At 45.2% G+C, this 22,996-nt stretch overlaps 1 protein-coding gene across 10 annotated transcripts in view; it reads right to left on the bottom strand.

Moving 5' to 3' along the window:
- TP63 (tumor protein p63) overlaps nucleotides 1–22,996 on the bottom strand; it is a 154,156-nt gene that overhangs the window by 30,180 nt on the left and 100,980 nt on the right. For all 10 annotated transcript variants that reach the window (XM_038183806.2, XM_038183795.2, XM_038183798.2 and 7 more), the window contains one exon: nucleotides 21,335–21,589. In XM_038183806.2, the coding sequence (XP_038039734.1) occupies nucleotides 21,335–21,589 (255 nt within the window). The remainder of the gene's footprint in view (nucleotides 1–21,334; nucleotides 21,590–22,996) is intronic.

Below are 22,996 nucleotides of genomic sequence, written 5' to 3'. Positions count from 1 at the left end.
GAGTGTCTCCCAGCGTGCTATTTTGCACATTCACAGGCTCTGCCAATTAACTGAGAATAATACAGCCAATTTACAGGCCATCAATAAAACATTACGTCTGTCATACCTCATTCTTTGAAGGATGTTTCTCTGGGATCATTTTGTAAATAAGTTCTCCCATGAGGTCTCATGCTGCACTGCTACACTTAAAGCATTACTTTTCTTCCCTGTTTTTTGAGGCGTGGGGCTGGACACAAGCTCTTTTTATTCTGTTTAACTCTTAGCCTCTCAAGCTGATGTCTGTACATCTCCTGGTGACTTCTGTACTACAAGTACAAGACAGCATAAGCAGTCTGGCTATTAAACAAGATACTAACAAACACACAGTGTAGAAAGCTTGCTCTCATGCAACCTAAACTCAAAGATTAACGTCTTCACATTTGGCAGAATAAGTGAGTGAACAAAGATGGGCTAAAGAATTAATTATGATTGGAATTGAAAAGCATCAGCTTCAATTAAAAAAAGAAGAAAGCCAATAAAGCCTGACCACAAGATTTTAATCATTAACGGAGCTCCTTCTGCACGCACTCTAACAACTTAATTGCATCTCTTCCCTCCTTTCGCAGCTCCACCATCCTCAGGGACACTCAGCTGCTTCACATCCTCCTAGCAGGAGGGGGACCCACTGCAGATGAAGTGCTATGCTGTGATACCAGGATTTGCATCTATGCAACACATACACCTGCTTGCAAGTAATGCAAGTGCCTGTAGATATACGGCCACGCGTTTGTTTACATAAAACTATAAGCTGATCAGCATACCACCACATATCACAGCAGCTAGAGGCTGTAATGGTGACATAACCAGCAACAGGCCTTCCAGGTAATTCTACTCGTTATATCAGAAGCTATTCAAAGTTGAAGCTGAAAACTCAGAAGTGATTTAACAAAAACCTCACCGTATGCTTAACTTTTGGCAGTGCTGTTAACCACTGCCTGCTAAGCAGGTGTATGTCTATATAGGAACATTCGTGAAGCTGAACCAGGACTTACAGGTCTTAGTCAACTTTTTTTTCTTTTTTTTTTTCTTTTTTTTTTTTTTAAATAAAGGACCCCAGAAAACAACTAGAAAGAGCACATCCAGGCTCCCCACAGCATACCCACCCCACCATACACCACTGAGGCTGATGTGCATGTGATCCAGCAAACTCTAAGCTCCATTCTGCTCATTGACTGCTTTAAGTAAAGCCCAGGTTGGCCATTCCAAACCTCCTCTCCTAGTTTGGCATGGGGGATTAAACCTTCTTATAACCATCCGTCTCAGGTTCGGCCAAAGAGGAAAGCTGCTGTTTGCTTCCTTTTAGACTCCCATATCTCACTCATATCATTTCCACGTTTCAGCACATTCCATCCTACCAGACAAACTCCAAAACCCTCTAACCAGCCAGAGGAAATGTTGTCTGGAGTAATCAGACACCAGCTTTCAGTGCATCTCCCAGTCACTTTTGTCCTCTGCTGAAAGAGAAAGGGTGAGCAACTCAATTGTGAGGACGGAAGAACAACAGCTGAACATACACGTTGTCCCTATTGACTCTTTCTGTACATTAAGGTTGGAAAAAGCCTCCAAGATCATCTGGTCCAACCATCCCCTTACTACCAATGTGTAAGTGAGCAGCAAATGGCAAAGCCAAAGCCCTGAAGCTCTCCAAACTAAGCCTGGTTCCATCAACATGGATTAGCTGCAAGAGCCCTACATAAGCAGATCAAGCCTTGCAGCCCTCTGCAGAGCACGCTTATGCTTTGGGTCCTCAGCAAAAGCACCTCAGCAGGGCATACAGCCACGGGTTCAAACAGCTCCACACCAAGCTGAAGATCAAGGGGGTGAAGCAGCGTACAAGGAAATTTCAGACTGAAGAACTAACTCTAATGCGCTTTAGTTCCCTCATCTGCAAGTAAGGGGATTTCATAGGTATCTCAGAGGAAGGTAAACAAGTCATTAGTACAATATCTGTTACAGCAGAGGAAAACCAAGCTGGATGAGAGAACAAGTGAAAAAAAATACCGAAGTTGTTCTGGCAACATAGTCTTTTCAATCAGCAACATCCCAAGCCTGCAATTTTCACAGGCAGGCCCAGAGGTATCAGGCACCCTGCCACACAATGTACCAGCCATTCAACACCCTGGAAAGCAGGACACTTTGCTGAATGGCGACAGATTTCCACCCAAATTCTGGCTCATGCCAAAGGGCTGACCTACTTGCAAAATACTACAGGGTCAGCATGTTATAGAGGGAAGAGTTAGTGTGTCAAACAGGGACCCATTACCCCAGCTGGGGAAATGACAAGCTCAGGAGAAATGCAACTCTTCTTTGCACACCTTTATCCTGACGGGTAGCTGCAGGAGAGAAAATTCAAATGACTCAAAGCTAAAAGCAGGTTTAGTGCCTTCTGACCTCTCATACTGCATACCTTCCTCCAGGTACATTTTCTTTCCTTTACCTTTTTTCTTGATTTCAGCTCTAGATTCAATGTGCTCTACTTAGAGACTTAAAGGACAAGAAACCCCTGAAGAAGTTCACATGGGCAGTGTAATTCAATGGAAGCAGCAGAAGCTAGATTTACTTCAAAAGAGGAAAGTTTTCAGCAATGTTCATCCAGAAAAAAAAGCTGACAGGTCTGGCTGAGCACTTCTATCTCCTCAGACAGTGAATCACACCTTCAGATCCTGAACTTGTGCATGACACAGCCCACAGCTATCCCAGGATGGCTCTCTAGCTCTTTTCTTCATCCAAAGTTTGTCCCTGTAACCCAAACCAGACTGAGCCTATGAGAGTTCTGGGACACCATAGACCAGATAAAAATGGAAAATGGATGTATCTGAGACCATCCCCTGGGAAACATGGATTCTACTACAGGTAGTAAGACCCATAGCCAAACACGTGGGGTCTTTCCCAAGCACAGAGCAAGGTATTTGCTGCCTCTACAGCAGACTGAGCAGTTAGAACAGGTCGATGACTGCAGGTATTGTCTTGACTAGGGTGGGCATGCCTCCCTCGATGTCATGCTGTGGCCACCAGCAGAAGTCCTCCCTCACTGGCTCCTGCACCCCGTGGAGCAGGGCTGGTAGCCAGCCAGCATGCTGAGGGGCTCAACAGCAAACATGAATGCTCTGATGGAATAAGGGGCTAAAAAGTCAATTTGCGTTCTTGGAAAAAGACTTAATATCTCTGATGGAGAAAAGTGATCCCCTTCCTCCCCTATTTACCACCCTTCTCCCCCCAGTTTATTCCACCTGAGGGAAAGTACAGATATTTCTCCATTCCATCCTTCTAATAAACTGAAGTATTAATCACACCTATGGGAGGCGATGGGAGGAAAGACAGAAAGTATTAAATCTGACAGGCTCTCAAAGCAGCAATGCCAGTGAAATGCATCATTAAGGTGAGCAATTTTCCTGTTTACTTCATAGGCTCTGACCCCCCCCTTCTTTCCCCCCCCCATTCCTCCCCGCCTAAGATGTGGGCAGGACCCATCAAGGCAAAGCTTGGAAGCAAGCGGCAGCGTCCCCAATTTCTACATAAATGCTGCAGGCCAAAGAGCAAAGGCAAGTTCCAACTGAGCCCTTGACAGTAATCAAGCACTGCGGCGCCTCTGGTCTTGTCTTGTGCATACCTTGCAAGTAGCATCATGTCTTCCCGCTGAGATTTCACTGGCAGCGCACACAAGTGCCTTGTTCCTTGGCTTCTATTTCAGAAAAAAGAAAGTCCTGAACACATACACACCCCTGCTTTTCTACTTTGAGGTAGACCATTTTCTTCTAAATCCTCGGCATATTGTAGGGCAGCCCTTTCAGAGCACACTTCTGAATTTACAAGAAATCTCTTCTGTTCTCTTGCAGAAAGGCTAGGGTGAGTCCCTTGCCAAAAAGGCATCGAGTTTTCTCTGTTAACGTCCAGGAAACTTTCCTGAGTCAGATCTTATTACTTTTGAAACAAGGTACAGGTACCAGCAAGTCTCCTCCATGATAACAGCCAGGGCCTGTCCCATTTCCTGATCACATTACGCTCAATTTCCAGAATTACATCTATGCAAATATTGTTCTCCTGCTTGCAGAGCAGTTCATTGATAATTAAAGCAAAAAGTCAGCAAAGCTTTTCTGGCCAGGACAGACGAGGTGGTGAGCAATGCAACAAACCAGCACACAGATAATAAACAGGGCCAGCTTTTCTGCCTCCATACAAAGAGTGTTTGATTAAGACCCTTTCCTCCTCCTAAAACACAGGAAATCCAAGCTGAACCAAACCATTTCTACAGTCTTCTGTTTTCTGGACCTGCCAACCTTACAAGGCCATTTTCTTGTTCTGAGTAACAGAGAAAACAAAGATTGGGAAAGACCAAAAAAGTCACACCTAACTTAACTTGGTTTTACTGAGAACATAAAAAAGCATGTAAGTGTCTCAGATCTACGTTAGATCAATAAAGCATGACAGCAGCTCCAGCATACTCAGGATGAATACTGACTAAATCACACCTTTATACCTTTTTATTCATACAATTAAGTTTGGGGATGAACAGCAAGAAAGTCAGACGAGAATACAGTCACAAGCTACTTATGACCATTTGCAGGGTTCTGGGATCTGTATTTCATCCAGGCCCTCCTCTCTCCCAGCCCTCTCCTTCCATACTCAATGACCTAACTAAGCACAGTCCTCCAGTCAACTGATGTGGTTTCTCTTGAGCCTGCTTTCAAAGTCAAGACATGACTCAGCAAGGTGTTTAAGCAGATGCCTACCTTTAAGGATGGGAGCAGCCTTGCTGACTCCAACAGAACCCCATAGATTTCACAGGGAATATTCACGTGCTAGAGGTTATGCACTCCCTCAAGTGCCTTGCTGAACTGGGACCTCAATTTTCCTATGTACCGTGGGAAATGGTTTGTCAAGAACCACACTGAGGAACACGGTGTCACTGCTGCAGCCAGCAAGATGTCCCCAGCTCCAGAACACTGCACCTCACCCCCAGGCAGCTGGCAAGTGAGGTTAATGCTGTGGCATCTTCTCTGCTAGGAAGATCAACAAGCCCATCCCAGGCTTGGGGTATTCCTCCAGCTTTTTCTTGCCAGCAGCCCTGAAGCTACGCAACTGCAGCAGCTATGGGAAGACAACCGTTCTGCAGAGCAACATGCACATAGGGAGGAAGAGCTTACAATGGGCGTAGGAAACATTACCAGCTGCCCTTCCTAGCCACCTTCCAATAAATAAATAAATAAATAAATAAAATCACAGCCTTCTGTTTTGTATCTCCTACCCCCAAAAGGAGGGAAAACTATACCCTAGTTGACATGCAAGCCAAAGGAAGAGATGCAGAAACACTTGGCATGAAAAATGGAAGGCTTCAGCACAGCATAGATGAAGTATGTTCTGGTAGATTTCTATAATTTCAGCAAGAATGTACAAGCGCATAAAGCAAGCTTGCATGGACCTGGATGTACTTTGAAGGCAAGTCTACAAGCCTGTTAAGTGAACTCAACAGGAATAATCCCCCAAATACTACATGACAGTTACAGATCTATAAGTTATTGGAAACAGATTATGGCAAGTTGTCTCTCAATACCTAGCAATTGATTTCATTTAGTAAGTGAAAGATAATCATGTCATCTGCATGACCTAACTGAAAACATAACAGCAATGAGTGCTGATTTAGATGCAAATCCTCATGACCACAGTCTGAAGATGGCTTTCCAAGAAAATACCAAACAGGTCTTTGTCCCTGCAGACTTCATTGCCCTTGCACTGCTTCATTTGAAAGCCGCAGGTTCTGAAGACCCCAAGCCACAGACATTTTGTGAGAAGACCTCCCATTCAAAGTAAGACTGCTTTCCCAAACAAAAAGACAGTCTTTGTTACTGGATAACAAAGAGAACAGGAACAGTTCCCTGGGAAACATCATTTTAAAGTCAGATTTCCTAACTAACCACACCCAATTAGTAAGTGATGCCATATTTTTGAGTAATTTTGGAATCGCAGATTTTTTTTTTTTTTACTAGCTGAAGTTCTGCAATTCCCTTAATTTCCCCCCACCTCCCCACTCCCTCCCAAAAAACAACCTAGACATCCTCAAAATCTTAAAAAGGTTGAAGGCGACTGGAGACTAGCTCCTTCCCTCTCTAAAAAGAAACAGAATGGAGCAAAACAACACAGAGTTTCAACATCAGAGCAAGTTATTGGCTCACACTGTCCGGCACTCCCGTTTTCCTTACAGCTCATACATGATGCATAAGAGAAAGGCGCAAAGCCTCCCCGGACAGAATGTGCTGTTGCTCTGCACAATGCTGCAGAGATGAATTACTACCCTTGCAGAAAAGGCAGCTCTGAGGTAGCTGTCGTGAATCTCCTGAGCTGGCACCACTGCAAGTGCTTTTAAGGACAAGACTTAGGAACAGCCCCTTAGCAGCTCAGAACTTAATGCAAGCCAAGCTAGAAGACAGCGGGTAAGGGTTGGATCCAATGCTGGCAAGCTATTTGCAATAGAAGGGTAGCCTGTTGGTGTCGCTTGATGATTTTCAGACAAAGAGGGGCTTTTTTTTTTTTTTCAAACCTCCGGGAGCAGATTCACGACAGCTAACTCTCCCTTGAGAACTTTACCAGCTACTGCTGTGCAGAGGAAGACACCGTTAAACCACCACCATAACCCAGACGACTTGCCATCCACCAGCTTCACATCTGAACAACAGAAGAGTCCAAAGGGAAAGAAATATTTAGATCTACCGTTGCAGATGCCAACCCTAATAACAAACCCTAAATAGAATGGGAGATATGGCAAAAGACACTATGTGGATGCAACTCTGCTATTGCCATGATGGCCAGGATCATCACTAAGGCAGCGTACAAAACCTCTCTGCTCAAAGCACTGGGGGAGAAGTAATCCCAGTTTTACAAAGCTTGGAGGTGACAGATAGACCCAATCCAGAGGGAAACAGTTGGCAAGGAGCAACCTGACAAGGGAGAAGGCATAGTCACAGCACAACAGCTACCTGACCTGGGAGGACAACAAATGATAGAGGACCAGCTAGACTGTAACTGTTGCCACATATTTCTTATTTAAATGCAATTTGTTTAATCTCAAGTCGGATTCAACCATCAAAGGCTCTCTTCTGTAGCACACTGACAGTTCACTCTAAATCTCTGCACCTTTAATCCTTTAATTAGCCAACAAAAATGCTATCTCAACTCTTTCCCCAACCTAAGCTAATTTTCTGCATGGAGCTTCCAACTCCTGTAGGTTACAGGTTTTAGCTGCTCATGTAGCCAAGGGGAAAAAACAAAACAGCCCCCACCCCATTCCCACACAGGCTGATGTATGCTCCTCTCCATGCTGCCTTTCAAGGAGCTTGCTCTTCAGAGAAGTCCTTTGCAAAAGCAAGTGGGACCCATTTTCACTTTGCCTTAATGGGCTAGGAGGCATAATTACATCATGAAATCCAGAGAAAGAGCAAGCAGAGATTTTGATATGTAGCACGGGGGGCTGGAAGAACCCAGGGACAGAGCAGTGCTTACACAGAAACGGGATAAAACCCAAGAGTTAATGCAACATTTAAGTAAGACAGCATCATTCCTGCCACGTAGCTTTAGCCACCTCCTTGATGATTTTGGGTTGGGAGCCCCAAAGTAAGCAAACCAACCCCTGGATAGCCAACTGCTTTGGGGGCTCCGTCTGAATGAACATTTCTGCAGAAATGAGCTCTACTGCTGCTCCAAAGGAAGACTGCATGAATCACCAACACATCAGGAAAGAGCCCCATTCAGGCCATTTGAGCCTCATTCAGGCAGCTTGAATTACACATCAGGCTTTTCCTGCAATCCAGCAGAACAAACTCAACCCCGCTCTGCTCTGCAGGATGAGATGAGCAGCTAAAATCCTCTTACCCGAAGCCCGAAGCATAGGGTGTGAGGTATGGTGTTCTCCTGAATACAAGCCTAAAGGCTTCCCAAGGTTAGGATGCTCCCTACAGAGCATGGCAAAAGCAACCACTGCTTGCTCACAGCCTGCTAAAGGCATGCCCATAGCACAGCTGCAGCAACGGCTGGCTTGACACATGCTAACTCCATGTGTGACACACTGGGGAAAGGGCTTTAGATACTGCAAAGCTCTCTCTGCCAGGCCCCAGACTGGCATGTCCAAATTTCAACATGCCAGAGGTAACAAACCCAGCCTGTTGCTGCAGCACCACCCAGACACGGTTTTTCTTCCTCTAGCCACAGCCTGGCGAGTCCACGCAGCATGGCAGGAAGCCTAAGGCTTGCCCCAGGCTGGGTGTCCACCTGCTGGGCATGGACAAGCCACAGGAGGCTGTGCTGGTGGCCAGCCAGGGAGCACAGGTGAACAACTGCACTGAGAGGCACCAGGGACTTGACAAACGCATGCAAATGCAGGGGTGAGCGTATCCTCACTCTGATGAGCAAATGCACAATGGAAAAGCCCTGTCTACATCAAAGGTAGAGGACAAGAAATTCTGAATCTTGCAGTTCCTTAATTTGCTTGTGCACTAGGTCGTCAGCAAGCATTTTGGCAAAGACAATCGGTGCTAGGCAAGGAAAGAAAAAAAAAAAAATCAGTTCACATTTCTCATTCTAGCTGGAAAAGTCCTTCATTTGCAGCCTGCTGATGCTGAGCACTGCCAAAACACTACCCAAGTAGTCTTACAACTCTGACCATGCAGAACAGAGTGCTTTAAATGTCCACCTCCTCCGGCAGGAATTTAGAGGCAGTACATTCACATTCTCCACCTTACTCATTCCAAATCAGTCCCTCCAGCTACCTAGCAAGGAATCCAGCCCACACAGTAAGGAGAAAGATCTTAAGTAGAGAGATCTGACCAATGGTTGCTGCACCCCCCTGACAGCAGACCCCATAGTCAGCGTCTACAGAACTCACAGCAGTTGTATGCACAAGCTATAGCTGCATGTACATCTCTGGGGTCTGCTACAAAAAAGTCACGCAGAGCTCAGTGTTTAAGCTGAATACAAGAACCTCTACTACCAGCCTCACCATTTCAGCTGCTCCTGAGTCATATAACTGTTCTGCACTGCCACGGGCCTTAAAGAGGCATTTCAAGTGCACAATTACAGGCAGGCAAACAAGCTCTGCTAAGCGCAGCTGCTAAATGCTCGTTCTACATTTGGTTCTTACAGAACACCGAGGACAGGAGTAGCTGGCAAGGACCATCTGATCAGGAAGCTGCCTTCTGGTGTCCAGGCAGCCAGCCTGGTAACTCGGTCTCTGCACGCTCTTCGATCAATGTATTAGCAAGCATCTCTCTGCTGCCAGTCCTCAGGGTGTGCAAAGGTTGTAAACGGTTACCAGATTCACTCCAGGCCAGAAATCAAGATCATCCTGCAGCACTGAGATGAGTAGGATTTTCTGTTTTCTTTTTAAAAAATAGAATTCTGTAGTGCTCTGAAAACAGCTAATCAAATTATTAAAGTGCTTAAAAGTTTAATGAAGAAATCAAAGCTATTAAGCAAACATTCAGCTTGATGTCCTTCCCTTCTTACCCACCCTTCCTCAATGCATTCAAAACCACTTTTTGCTGTGCTACAACATGTTTGAACAGGTACTGAGATACAAACAAGTCTTGGCCCCATCTCATACAGAATGGATTGGTTGCAGATGTTCTCCTGCAAGCTACATCTTGCCTTCTGCAAGAGCATTCATCTCCAAAACACATCATTTCACCTACTTTGCCTGAAGCCAAAACTCAAAGGTTATTTAATTTTTAATTTTTTTTATTAACTCTAACATACCTACAGCTGTGCAAGCAAAACCCCATCTGGTTTTTCAAGGCACAAAGAGGTGAACGACTAAGTTTAGATAAATGTGACCAAGTCGAGGCAGTCATCTTTCTGTTCACCTATGCAGCAGCCAACAGCAATGTCAGGGGTGCAATAAAACAAAAAACCTGCTATATTTCAGAGAACTCTGACATATTTCACTATCTTCCTAGGACAAGTCAGACATGAGCTCATACAGTGGCAGGTGAGTCAGTGACGAGTCAGACAAGAGCTCCTTAATTAAGCTTGAGGGGCGGATGATCCCTCGAAGGTGTAATCAGATTGGTATGGCCAGTGGAAAGAAAAGAAAAAGAGAAAAAACTGAGTGAACTGTTACACCCTTAGCGATCTGTGCCAGGCAGGCTGAAGGCAGCACGGAGCCAGAGATCCCCCAGCACCCAGGAATGGCCACCCTGCCCCACAAACCAGCAGCCAGTGCCTGCCTGCATGCTCAGTCCTGTTCCTCCTGGGAGCTAAGTGCAGGTTTCCCCAGCGAGCAGGTTACGCTGGGGTCACATCACAGGCATGGCACGACCCAGGGGGTTCAGGGTTAAGGTGCACCCCAGAAATTATGCCTTCAGAGCCAGGAGGGTGGATGGCAATAGCTCAGACCTGTGTGGTAGAGATGGAAGCAGTCACAAGGTGGTCAAACCCAGCCACTAACCAACAGAGCAGATCTTGGCCACGTGGTTCCTCAGCCCTTAAAATACTACCAAGCAACCCCACTTAAGAGAAAGACCCTACACCCTACCAGTTCCTTGCTTCAGAAGCTTGCCTGAAATTCATTTCAAAAGACACATCAGAATATCAGCATATTAGAACAAAACAGCCCCATTAAACAGATTGAAATCAGCGGTGTGACTAACAGCATTGGAGCGTTTTGTGCTCACAACATCAGACGTGCAGCATGGAAATGGTTTGCTTCCAGCGCGTGTCCCTGCAAATGCAACCCTGAATCAGGTCACCCGTGGAGCTGCTCTTCCCGTCAGCCAGGGATCGCACTGCAGCGTCCTCTGCACACCAGTAGCACCAGTGCAAACCAGTTCTGTCCATCTGTGTACTGCACAGATCAGCTGAAAAAGTGAACCCAGGAACAAAGAATCCTGCCTCTGTAGCCTCTATGAGAGGCAGGGCAAAGGAAACCAACACAAGTGACTCAGAGAGGTCAGCACACTAAAGAGTTACCAGATGAAAGTTAAGTTTATTCATTTCTTATAGGAACTGTATTTTAAAGAAGTGTATCTATGTGCTGTCTTAGAGAAACTTTAATCTTTACATAACTAACAATGGCTCTTCTGAAGCTTTTCCTACACACCTTGTCACCTCCTTTGTGGGTGTCAGTACTGTAGAAAGCTTCAGTAGCAGACCTAGAATTGCACAGACTGATTTTTGTTGCAGTCCCCTTTGTTCACAAGGGACCAGTCAAGAAAATGACTAAGAATGAATAACGTGAGCAGTGTGCAGCAGAAGAGATGGGAAACAAGGAACTCATCACAAAACCAGTCACCACCTCACTGATTAATGAACAGCCGTCATTTAGTGCTCAGCCACCTAACAAAATCTCATGAGAACACTTTTTCTCTCCCACCCATGGCGATGCTGATGCTCAAAGTACGAACAGAGCAGGCATGCTGCCTTGCTGCCACCCTTGGGCTGGACACCAAGCCCAACAGCACCGCTCCCATCCCTTTGCTTTTCCAGCCCCATCTTTTAGGAGAGGAGTTCTGGGTGCTCTGGTTTGGTAGGAAGCATGGGCTCAGCTCTGTCCCCCTTCCAAGGAGGTCAGGAGCGAGGCAGCTTGATGGCAGAAGCTCCCAGCCATAGCTCACTTGGGTGAGCTGATAAGCCCCGACAGCGGCAGGGTGTGTTTGCCCCAGCTCAGCACCGCAGCAGCGCTCACACATCCTAGCACTGCAGCTACATAAACAGGAAGAGGCTTTCCCTTTGCACCATGGCCCCTACATCAGCAAGTCTTACACCTGGTACACCCGATGCAGGTAAATCTTGAGGGGAAGCAATGAGCTCTCAGGAGGGGAAGCAAAAACCCAGACACAACTTAGGTAGCTTCAAGCTTTAGCCTGGAGATGTGCTTTGACTTGCTCAGAAGTTGGTTTGTAAAAAGATTTGAGTGTCCTCTAAATAGGTCAAAATAAGAGGCCTGAAAGCTAAGCCTAGCGATATGAGATGCACTGCAAGCAGCAGCCTCCAGCCACCCCCCTGTGCATTTCCCTTGGGGGATCCAAGTGCTTTACAACACAGGATCATGCTGACACCATCCTGACTTGGAGGGTGGGCACACGGAAAGGCAGGGGGAGAAACGGAGGCAGAGGGAACAACTTGCACAACATTGCCCAGATTACATCTAAATCGCAAGGCAGGAGCAGTGCTGAGGCTGGGCTCGGAGCCAAATCCACGGCTTGCCTGTGCTGCTCCCTTCCCGAGCATCTCCAGGCGATGCAGCCTCTCTCCCCAGGAGGAAAGCGTGGTGAGCCCCAGGCGTGAGGGCAGCACACACGGGCAGGAGAGGAGGACCCATGCAGGGACGCTCCCTCTGCTCTTTAAGGGGAGGGAGATTCCCTCTCCTCCTCCAGCCTTGCAAGGCAGCATGGCTGTTGCTTCTACAGGGGAAAAAGCCAGAAAACTTAAACCCCAGTCTCCCCCCTCTTATTTCAGTTGCTGATGCGTATCAGCAGATCATGAAACGCTCCCTTTATCAGACGAGCAAGTATTCTGCTCTCCTTGGGGGAAAAAAGCTATCGCAATACATCTGATAAAACGAGGGAGAAGCAGCACTTTGCTTCTCAGGATGCACCGAGTTTTTGCTCCAATGTGCAAGTGTTATCTGAAACAACTGGAAGCATCAGTTTGTATCAATACAGAGATGCAATTTCTCCACTCCACTCTATTTGTAACAGGATCCAAGCTCTTATTTGGGTAACTATTCTACTGTGTTTACAATAACAAGGCTGACACACCTGCACACAGCAAAACCTCATGAAAAGATTTCCATTGCATAATAAAGTTCATGCTCTTTCTATACAGAAGCCATCCCTACCCAGGACACTTTAAAAAAATAAAACAAAGTAAGACTTCTTCATAGCATATGGTCTGCCAAAGCACTGGAGCTAAACCCTCAGTATACAGAGCACCACGAATAAAACAAAAAAATATGCTTGCTTCAGCACACCGCCAATCTGTTGCTTGTTCTGTATGAAGTTAGCAGGGAAAGAAGATCTACATCAACTGCAATATTTCAACTGACCTAGGGAAAGGAATGATCATATCCAAGGCTGGTCTTTGTTTGCAAGGCAAGCAATAACTCCTACACCAGCCGACCTGAAAACCCTTAGACCAAAAGTAACTTAAGTTACTCAAATATTTTTTTTTCCTTGTGTTTGGGGGTGTTTTTCCTGGTTGAAATATCTTGAAACAGTGTTCAATTGAGACAACTTAAGTAATACAACTCAGGAGCATGGGGTAACTGGCGACTTTTTTTTTTTTTTAAAAGGAAATTTTAAGAAACTGTGCTCCAGAGTGGGCTGCCTCCCTTTTGGTCCAGCTTGCAGTGACGTTTGGCAAGGCAAGGTGGCAACTCATCAGATGCCTTGCTTGAGCCATGCTGCAGTTTGCATGCTTCGTGCTCATGAAATCCAGGAGAGCTCAGCAGCTTTTAGAGAGGCAACCCCCACGCTCAACAGCACAAGAGACCCTAAAGCATCAAAAAAAAAAAAAGAAAAAAAAAAGCCCAACACACTCCAAAAGCCTACTAGTTGGGAAATACCATGGACTTCTGGCACCTTGGTTTCCCTTCTCTAAGATGGCGACTACACGCCTGATTTGCCTACTGAGCTAAGGTGTTTGCTGATTAGGGAAGTAATGTTTGTGCAGCACTTTGAAGATTTAAAGTACTACATTAATCCTACATGTTGTTCTCAGTAGAAGCCAATTTTTAACTACGAGGAGAAAAAAAAAGAAAAGAGGATTTAAATAGTGACCCTCCCCTACTTGTAGATGTTCACTCATCTCCCAGCACCAGCTATTCTTATCTGTAAGATGTTTTTTTAACCCTTCCTTCTCAGAGTTCTCAGAAACCACAAGTCTCATTCAGCTTTTATTTGAAAAGTGGCTTCTTTCCAGGCTGTGGCTGTTTCTTGTAAAGTTAATTCCTTTGGTAATACTGCTGGAGGCACATTGGTATGTTTAGTGTATGTGTGTATACATATATATTTTCCCCCTTTTCACACGGTGTTGTTTTTATATGTGTAGTGAAAGATACCTAATCCAGGATTACGATTCTCTTTATTCCTTTCTCATGAAAGTAGGTGGGGCTTTTTTGTGCAAGTTGCATTGATGAAAATTATGTTTAATTAACTTTTTCTCTCCACATAGACAGAAAGAGTTCCCATTAAGAAACAAAAAGAATTCTTGCACTTAATTCTCTCCCTCTGAATTTTCTCTTCAGAAAGGACAAACTTTAAGACAACTTTTGCCAAATCCTTGAGTAAAAAAAATAAAAGCAATGCCAGTAGAGCTAGAAACTGCTTGTGCAAAGCAGCAGACAGATCTGCTGCCCCTGTGGGCCCTAAGGAAAGACACAAGCCCTTCCCACAATTACTTTCTCCATCCTACTATGCCTGTCCCTAATGTCTCAGGGTTTTGCACTTGCAGATCCTGGGAGACCTGTAGTGAGCTCTAACTGGTCTCCTGTTAAACTGGGAGAGTCAGCACAGGCACAGCAACCAGAAGACTAAATCCTGGCTGAAAGAAAAGGACATTCACACCATCAATTTAGATGCTTTCCTTGTGTCCAAATGTCTGTAGAGGAAGCATCCCTGGGCACTAAGAGCTCCGTTCAGGCTCTTGAAGTCAGTTGCACGACAATACAGTTCTGCCATTGCAGAAGGAACTTGTCTAAAAGGGAGCATCCTACAAAACATCACTGCAACAGCAGCTCAGATGGGCAGACTGCATGGCCTTAACAGGATTTACAAAACAACAGAGGAAAAAAAAAAACGAAGAGCCAGCTCACATCAAGACATTTTCTGGTAACTATTACAAGGAGCTGTACAGCTGCTTGCAAGGAGTAACAGAAAAAGATAACTGCTAATACAAACAAAATATACATGACAATGAGATTAGGGGGAAAAGGAACAATTACATTTTAATGGGAACCTAATGCACTCAGATCTCCTTTTGCTCAAGCACAAAAAGCAAAACAGACTCCAGCAGGCCCCTCCTGGACTGGTTCTCACAGGGAAACTGGTTCTTCCCAGCTCTGCTAGCTTGAAAACACGTCCCTGCCGTGAGAAAGGCACCTCCTTCAAAGACAACAAGCCTGGCTGCCCTCTTTCCAGGTAGGTGACCTAGGACAAGTTTCATATGCCTCAACAGCCTTAACATCAGGCTCCGTAATATCACAGAGGGAAACACTCCAAGTTATTCAAACAGGAAAGCGTGGTCGACACCTCTTCATGCACGAGAACCATCGCTACAACCAAACCCCATCCTGTCTGCTCTGAGCAGGGAAGAGGTGTGTGCACTAGAAACATCCTCTTTAGGCAGGTACAGCTGCGAGGAAGTTTAGGAAGCCAATTCTTACCACTTCTTGCCCAAGACAAATGCCCAAATAAGGCAATGCTCCTGCTTTGCTGAGATCAGTGCAGAGCCAAGCCCTGAGCTCACACCATTGCATCAGTTCTCTAACAGTCCACAGCGTATGCATCAACAAGCAGCCAGGCTGCAGAGAAAACCTACATTTAAAGCCACAAAAACATTAGCAAAACGTGTCCAGAAGATGACCAATTTCAGTGCTTGGAGACATCTGCAGAACCGTCTGCACAAACAAGCCTCTTTTACGGAGACCCTTCCCAACCGCCCTGTGCTAACAGCGAAAGCTCTCACCGCTGCTGACTAAGAGCCTCCAAAGAAAGGGAAATTCAAAATCCTGAAACACGACTGCTTCCATTCCTCATTTCCTAACAGCTTTAAAGAATATTCAAGGGTAAAATTGGGAAAACTCAAACCATGCTGAATACAAGACAGCTAGCTTGTGAGAGTGGCACGCCGTTGAGGAGTAACAAAGCTAAGATTTCACATGAACACCTAGCACAGCACCACGTGCAAGTTCACTGGAAGAGTCACCAGCCTTCAAAGAGTTGTCACTTACGATGCAGAAAGCTGATCAGCAGCAGGAGCAATACATTACCAGTGTTATTGAAACAACTCATTACTTGAGCAGCTTAAGAGAACACTGAACAATTAGAGTCAAGGCAACACCCTCTCTCTGCTGCAGTGTCCCCATGCACCAGCTTCTATCTCATTTTATATATATGGGGAAAAAGAAAAATCTCATTTTACCAGGTGGTTCAAGACAATACATCTCAAAATGAAAATGGAATGAATGAAATTGAAATAAGACTGAGATGGACCAGCCAAGGAATCTGCACTCTCCACCATGGAAACCTGTTCTTGCTAGCATGGACTAATTTAAGCGCGTTCTTTTTGCCCTCCTTAAAAACAAAGCCTTTCCAAATCCAATAGCTCCAGCCAGCACAATCCATTTACTTGCTTTCTTGCATGTTGCACAGATTGTTATCCAGCTTTGCTATTTAAGAGTCTGAAATCTGAATATTTCATACAGCTTTAGGTACAGCTGAGTTTACTGAGAACAGGAGAACCAGGGTGCCTGACTGGAACGCCGATTGCAGCTTTGCAAAGCTCCACATTTCATAACAAAGCAAGGACCAACCCTGCTCATCTTCAAACTACTGCAGGGCATGAGAATAAACTGCTACACTCAGGTATTGCCAACATTTGAATTATGCAAGTTTTCCAGGGCTAGCTGTCTTCGGCAAAATCAAAAAATTGCAAATAAATTTCAGTTTCCATATAAAAACTTAAAAACTATTTCTGCTCTATCTTTCCTTAACCCTCGTGACTACCAAGAAAAGCTTTAGAAGATTTAGTAGATGCACCCTAAAGGCTCAAAAACCTGGGGGAGAATATGAAGAACCTGTTTGTCTTTTTAAAAAGTCTCATGACTTATACGGTGGTATCTTGCTTATGGGAATGGGTGGATCCGATCTGTTTTTTGATAGCTTGAGTTTGGCAGTAACGTTAACTTTTACTTACCTTGACACACAATTTTAATTTTTACTTTCCTGCTGCAGCCATGCTGTTCCCCGTGTAAGCAGCTCTGCTGGCAACAGGTGATTGCCAAACCTTTTTAAGGGGGAAAAGCCAGTACAGTTATTTATTTATTTACTTACGCTCAGAGTGGGTGGGGAGACCCGCACACAAGTTACTTCCACAAATAAAAAGAAGTCTGAGGTGGCACACTTTTGAAACCTCTTGTTTGCTTCTGCTGCAGAAATGGGAGGAGATATTGCAAGCCTGGGTATATGAGAATTCTCACAGAGGAAGTATCCCACAATAAATGACAGCTCCAGATAAGCTTCACCCAACTTTACCCAATTCATGGGGCTTCTCTCACAACCTTAACAACTGACTGTCTCAGCATTACAAAATGATAACTGCTTGATCCTCTGCTGCATGGCTTCCCAGAAGGTTTTGCTGTAACATGAGCTCCTTGCCCCCAGTATGCATGTGAGAAACTTTGTTCAATTTAGACTACTAAGGCTTTTGTTTTTAAACACTTCAAGAGAGTTTCAATTGTTAAAGGTTTTCTTTCTGAAAGGACTGATTAACCTGCTTATATTCTTACTTGTGTTCTCAGGTCATTAATTAAAAAAATAATCAAGGATGCTTATAAAGTCCTCTGCAATCCAATCTCAATTTGTCATCATTAATTAGCTCAACATTGCATACAAATGAAGAGCTAACCTGATTAGACAGCATGTTTTACTGGAATTCCTACTTAAGGTCATGAAAGACTTCAGAGAGAAAATTTGCAATATTTTCAAAGTGAGCTGCTCATACATATGAAATCACTCTCACCTCGCAGCAACTAGTGTTTCTCTCCAGTTTTTAGCTAGTTCCCTCCCCCCTTTAATTAGGATCCCATCACAAACCCGAGCAGCGAAGCAATCCTCCTGATGTTACAATCATCTCCTTACCAGCTTATCCTATACCAATCCTCCTGATTTTGGCACTGTTCTAGGAAAGTAAACCTGCCTGTAGAAGTCCAGAGAAATTGGAAAAAAAACAGTACAAAAGACAGTTTTGGGGGGTGAGGGTGGAACGTAGGGCTGTTTGCAGTGAACTGGTATTTAGGTATTTGTTAGTAGTAGTTTCTCTAGAAGAAACCTGGAGATCTACGTATGAATTCAGGTCATTCCCTCCAAAGCTAAGCACACAAGTAACCAAGAAGTCTGATGCATCTTCAGATGTACGTCTTTAACCCTCGCAAAGCAGCTTTTGCTTTTCGAGGAGAAATAACCCAGTCCTCTCACCAAGCCCACAGCCTTCGCTCCCATGACCTAATCTAACATGACTCAGCCCCGAACAAGCTCCTCTGAGCTACAGCAAAGCACCCTGCCAGCCAGGACAGTGGATCCACCACCACCGAGCCTTCCCAGCAGGGCAAGGTGGGTCATCTCAGCTAATCCCCTCCTAAACAGGGGAAAGTGCGATACAATGAGTTTCCTTACTTCATACCGTTGCCCTGGGGAACACAGGAGGAAAAAAAAGAACTAAGAAACAAGGCTTTCAAGTTTTGGACTCTTAATAAGGGTGGGGCCATCTAGTAATTAAACTTTTAATAGGTCATTGCAGTGGAAGAAACTCTTCCAGTTGGGTAAGTTCCTAATCCATCATTAAAAAAAAGTCAACAGGCATTAATCAAAGCACATGAAGTCACATGGGGGGGGGGGGGGAAGAATGAGCAACTCAGAGAACTTGCTCTTGCTGAGAGGATGGGGCAATCCTTCTTTCATCAACATTTCGCGCATGTTTCCACATTTCTCAGGACAGCAGCGGGAAAGAGAGCCTTCACATCCCTCCCCGCCCACCCCACTGATAAAGCTGTCGAACACCTATTACCAACTGCTCAACAGCCCATGTGAAATGAGTTGGTGGATTAATTAGCACAAGGGCAGAGCTCTGAAGATGGAAAGATGCCTGAGTGTGAAATGCATATTGATTGAAGGTCCCCAGCAGCCACCACAAGACTGTCATCAGCCACTGACAGCACACAGCAGGCTGCTCCTGCACAAGCAGCTAAATCCAGGTTACCTGACTCAGCACAGGGACACCCAGACATTCCTCCATGATCAGAGAGCTGCTTAGGAGTCTATTCCTTCAGGAAAATAAAGACTTTTCCCTAGGCAGATGGCAACAGCCACAGGCAGCACATCTTCTGTTTGTAGCATCACCCATGTCGGGGCAAAAGAAAATGAAGTGTGCTGGTCTCCAGGCTGCTGCACATTTGATGATCAGTTACCAAGGAATACTTTGTAAGACCAGCATGAAACTGCATCTTTGACTACCACACAGATTCATATTAAAATCTCAGCCTCACTTCTGCCCCCCAGAAAGCCACTATCACTACAGTGAAACATCTCAAGTGTTTGCTTCATTTTAAACTTTGGATTAGCTCACTTGTCTTCAGCTCTGCTGGATCAGCCTACTACATATGTTCAAAATGCATTTCAAAAGACCGCTTCTCCCAGTTGAAAGGACAGCATCAAACACATTGGTTCCCTGCAGCTGCATTAGATAATTCTTTGTACATATGTATCAAAAGGGAATGTCTTTTTCTTATCTCCTCAAAGGACCCTCTCCAGAGCAGCTTGCAAAAAATCCAAGGGCAGTGTTTTCTCGCTCTGAGAAATGGAAAGGAGACCTGACTGATATTTCCTTCCTTAAAGGAAAGGAAAAATAGTGTTTAGTGTAAGTGGAGAAACCTGGGCATGAAAACAAGCATGAACGAGGCACTGCTCCCAGTACAGGTACAGAGAAGATGCATTTCAACCTCACATTAAAAAAAAAAAAAAAAAAAAAGCTTCCACCCTTTTACCCATAAGCAATCACAAATTTGTTCTCAAGCAGATATAATACATTTTAACCCCATGAAACAAGTTTTAAACAAGGTTATTGTTAGCAGCTTTAGACAAAAACTTTCTGAAAAATTTACAAAGGATGCAGAACTACACCAACTTACTGTTAAGGGGCATCTCTTTCCATCTGGCCACTTAAGAGCACACAGAGGTTCCACTGCTTCATCACCAGCAGTGCCGAGGACTTTTTGTTAAATATAATCTAGCAGGAACTGTAACTAAATTTGAGATGGAAGTTGTTCTTTAGTGGGGAAGAAAATAATGTTCTTAGCTTTTGATTAAAAAGTCTTTTTTTGTTTTGTTAAAAAGTCACTGCTTTTGTCCAGGTAGAATGACTTCTGAAGATGGGGAAAAAAGCTTCAAATAATCCCGATACCATTAAACAAAAAGGTACCATAAAATGAAAGTACTCAAAACAAAACAGGTTTGATTGAAGAAAAATAGAAGACAATTCATAATATGCTGAACACTGAGATTTGAGCTGATGCTTGAAGAATCACTATATGCGTTTAAATAAAGTCTTTTCACAAGGGATTCATATCTGGTTTACTTAATTATCAGGCACAGCAGGGGTTACTGGTAACACAGTTCAGGCATTTAACTCTAGAGTTATTCATAGGACTGAGGCTCAATTTGTCTAACCCTCTTCACTCACTACACAGAGAAGCACATATAGGGGATTATTCACTGCACCAAACTTGAGTGCCTGAAGTAGAGGAAGGCAAATATTGACCATCTTTGTAGTGGAGAATAGTGCTGTCTTACACATTTCTAGAGCCCTAAATCACACCAGGACACACAGCTCCAGCAGTGCTGCCTCCTAGGTTATGAGGTTGAGGTTTCAAGAGTTTGAACAACCAAGCCAGCTCTAGAAATCAAAACTTATTTATTTTATAAATAGAAGTAAACAAAAACCCTACTACCACTACTCTGGCAGCTGGAGGAAAATGCTAAGTTACAAAATTAACCTACATACTGCAGGACTGACCAGAGCTGGTGACACTGGGGGTTCTCACACCATCTACAAGGGGGACAAGACAAAAGAAAGCCCCACTCTGGGTCAGATCAGGAAGCATCATCTCCATCCCGTACCTCCATCCTGCTGGCACAGCCTTGCACACTGAACCTTATGCAAACCCACGGATGCTGAAGAACACCAAGGGAAGCACTGAAGCTATCCCTAGGCCCATCTCCTGGTTACACTCCAGCATATGCTAGACCCAAATCGAGAGCCACTGTTTCATCACGCATGGTCTTTAAGCAATTGTCTTTTTGCAAGGCATTTTATTCACCTGGGATTTAGTAATCCTATTGAGGGTTAAATTCCCACCACACCCTCCCAGAGCAACCAAGATAAATCTTTCCCTTCTGTGTGTGTGACATGTCATGCACTTGAGAGGACACAGGTTACTCCATTCTTGCACAAGCCTGGATATGTATCAGACCAGCAGTGTCGCTACAAGCTGCAGGGCTGAAGCCAGTGAAGGAGCAAGGCTACGTTGCATCCTTACCGTCCATGTTGCTGACTTTGCTGTGCTGGACTGTTGAAATGATACATCGAAGCTGTGAGGTCCCGGGTAGTCTGTGTTGGAAGGAATGGCTGGGGAGGGCGAGAGGGCATCAAAAGTCGAGCTGGGCTGGGCATAAGGCGAGGGCGCCGTGACGCTGTTCTGCGTGTGCTCCGTGTTGTAGGGGCTGGTGGAGGAGGAGCCATTCTGAATCTGCTGGTCCATGCTGTTCAGGAGCCCCAGGTTCGTGTACTGCGGCTAGAGGCAAACAGATGCACAGAAGTGTTACAGAAGCAACGTTAGCACAGACTGGCTAGCAGCAGCACGGCCTTCGTGATGGAGGATGTACAGCATGCTCTCAGCACCACCCTACATGTGTTACTCAAAGAGAAGGAATATTTGCAGAGAATATACCCAATTTTACATCGGTGACTGAAACAAAGAAGTAAATGAGACAAAGAATAAAAGCTTTGCACGGCCACACAGTATATCAACAGCATGTAGCTGAGCTGGGAAACAAGATTGCATACTAGGAGATGATTCACAGGGCAGCAAGCTATCGCAGGGAGGCAGGCTCCCCAGGTCTACCAACACCCAGATCCAGACCTTTTCTTTTGCAGGGATTGCTATAACTTGATGAAAATCATCAGGTTCAGTACAGTGCAGGTGACTCCATCTTCTACAAGGCTACATCATCCGATGGTCTTGTGTTCGACCCAAAGACCATTCCTCTTCTCACAGATCAGACCATACTATGTAGGGTGACACTTAGGAGCACTAACTTGGGCAGTTATTAAAATTGGGAGCTAGGAAAATACTCTAGGGAATGAGTTACACTATTACACCATTCTTTTATTCCTCCAAAAGAGCAAGCACTGGCTGCAGACACGCAGGACAGCAGGTGAGCGGGACACGAGGCTCAGCCAGGTACACGTAGTCTTGTTCTTGTGCTCATCTGAAGGGCATCAGTTGTGCCAATCTTAGGGACAGATGTCTGTGGTTCACACACACACCCCCATCAGCTCAGGGATCACCCAGGGAACATGCAGTGACAAACACACCTAGTTCTGCCACTAGCAGAGGACGTGGCACACAGAAATTGGGCTCCTCCCTTCATTTGAGGGGACAGGCACCCCATTTCCCTCCACATCCTACAGTTTCAATCCCACCCAGAGCTCTAAAGCCTGGGTATCTCCCAGTACTTCAGCCAGCCTGCCAAAGACCTTCCTCTTTACTACAGTCACTCCTTTTCTAGAGAGGCTCCAGGACAAGTCTGTATTATAAGCCAAGCAGCAGAGGCTCTTTGCCTCGCTGAAGCCTCAAGAGCACCAGCCTCACCTTGGGCTCTCCCTTTTGCTTCTGTCTGGAAAAGGCTAATATTTTTATGGAGCATTTAATCAAGAGCCCGAGGTGAGGCTGGTGTTCCTGGGGCTTCAGTGAGGCACATGGGATCTTGCAGAGGTGGTGCAGCTTGCTATTACGAGCTGAGACGCAAAAAGGTTTTGTGGGGAATAATGTGGGGGAATTAATTTTGAGAGCTGGGATGGTCTGCAGAGGGAGCAGGCAGAGAGGAGGGACAGCTGGCTCATTCCCTTGCTCTGCCAGCAGCACACCATGTCCTTGGGCAAGCCACCTTGCCTCCCCCTCCACCCTCAGCCTACTTGA

The sequence above is a fragment of the Anas platyrhynchos genome, chromosome 9 (genome assembly GCF_047663525.1).
Source record: "Anas platyrhynchos isolate ZD024472 breed Pekin duck chromosome 9, IASCAAS_PekinDuck_T2T, whole genome shotgun sequence".
Classification (NCBI taxonomy): Eukaryota; Metazoa; Chordata; class Aves; order Anseriformes; family Anatidae; genus Anas; species Anas platyrhynchos.
Note: the sequence above shows the minus strand (reverse complement) of the source record. Positions and strands in the feature narration are given on the sequence as shown.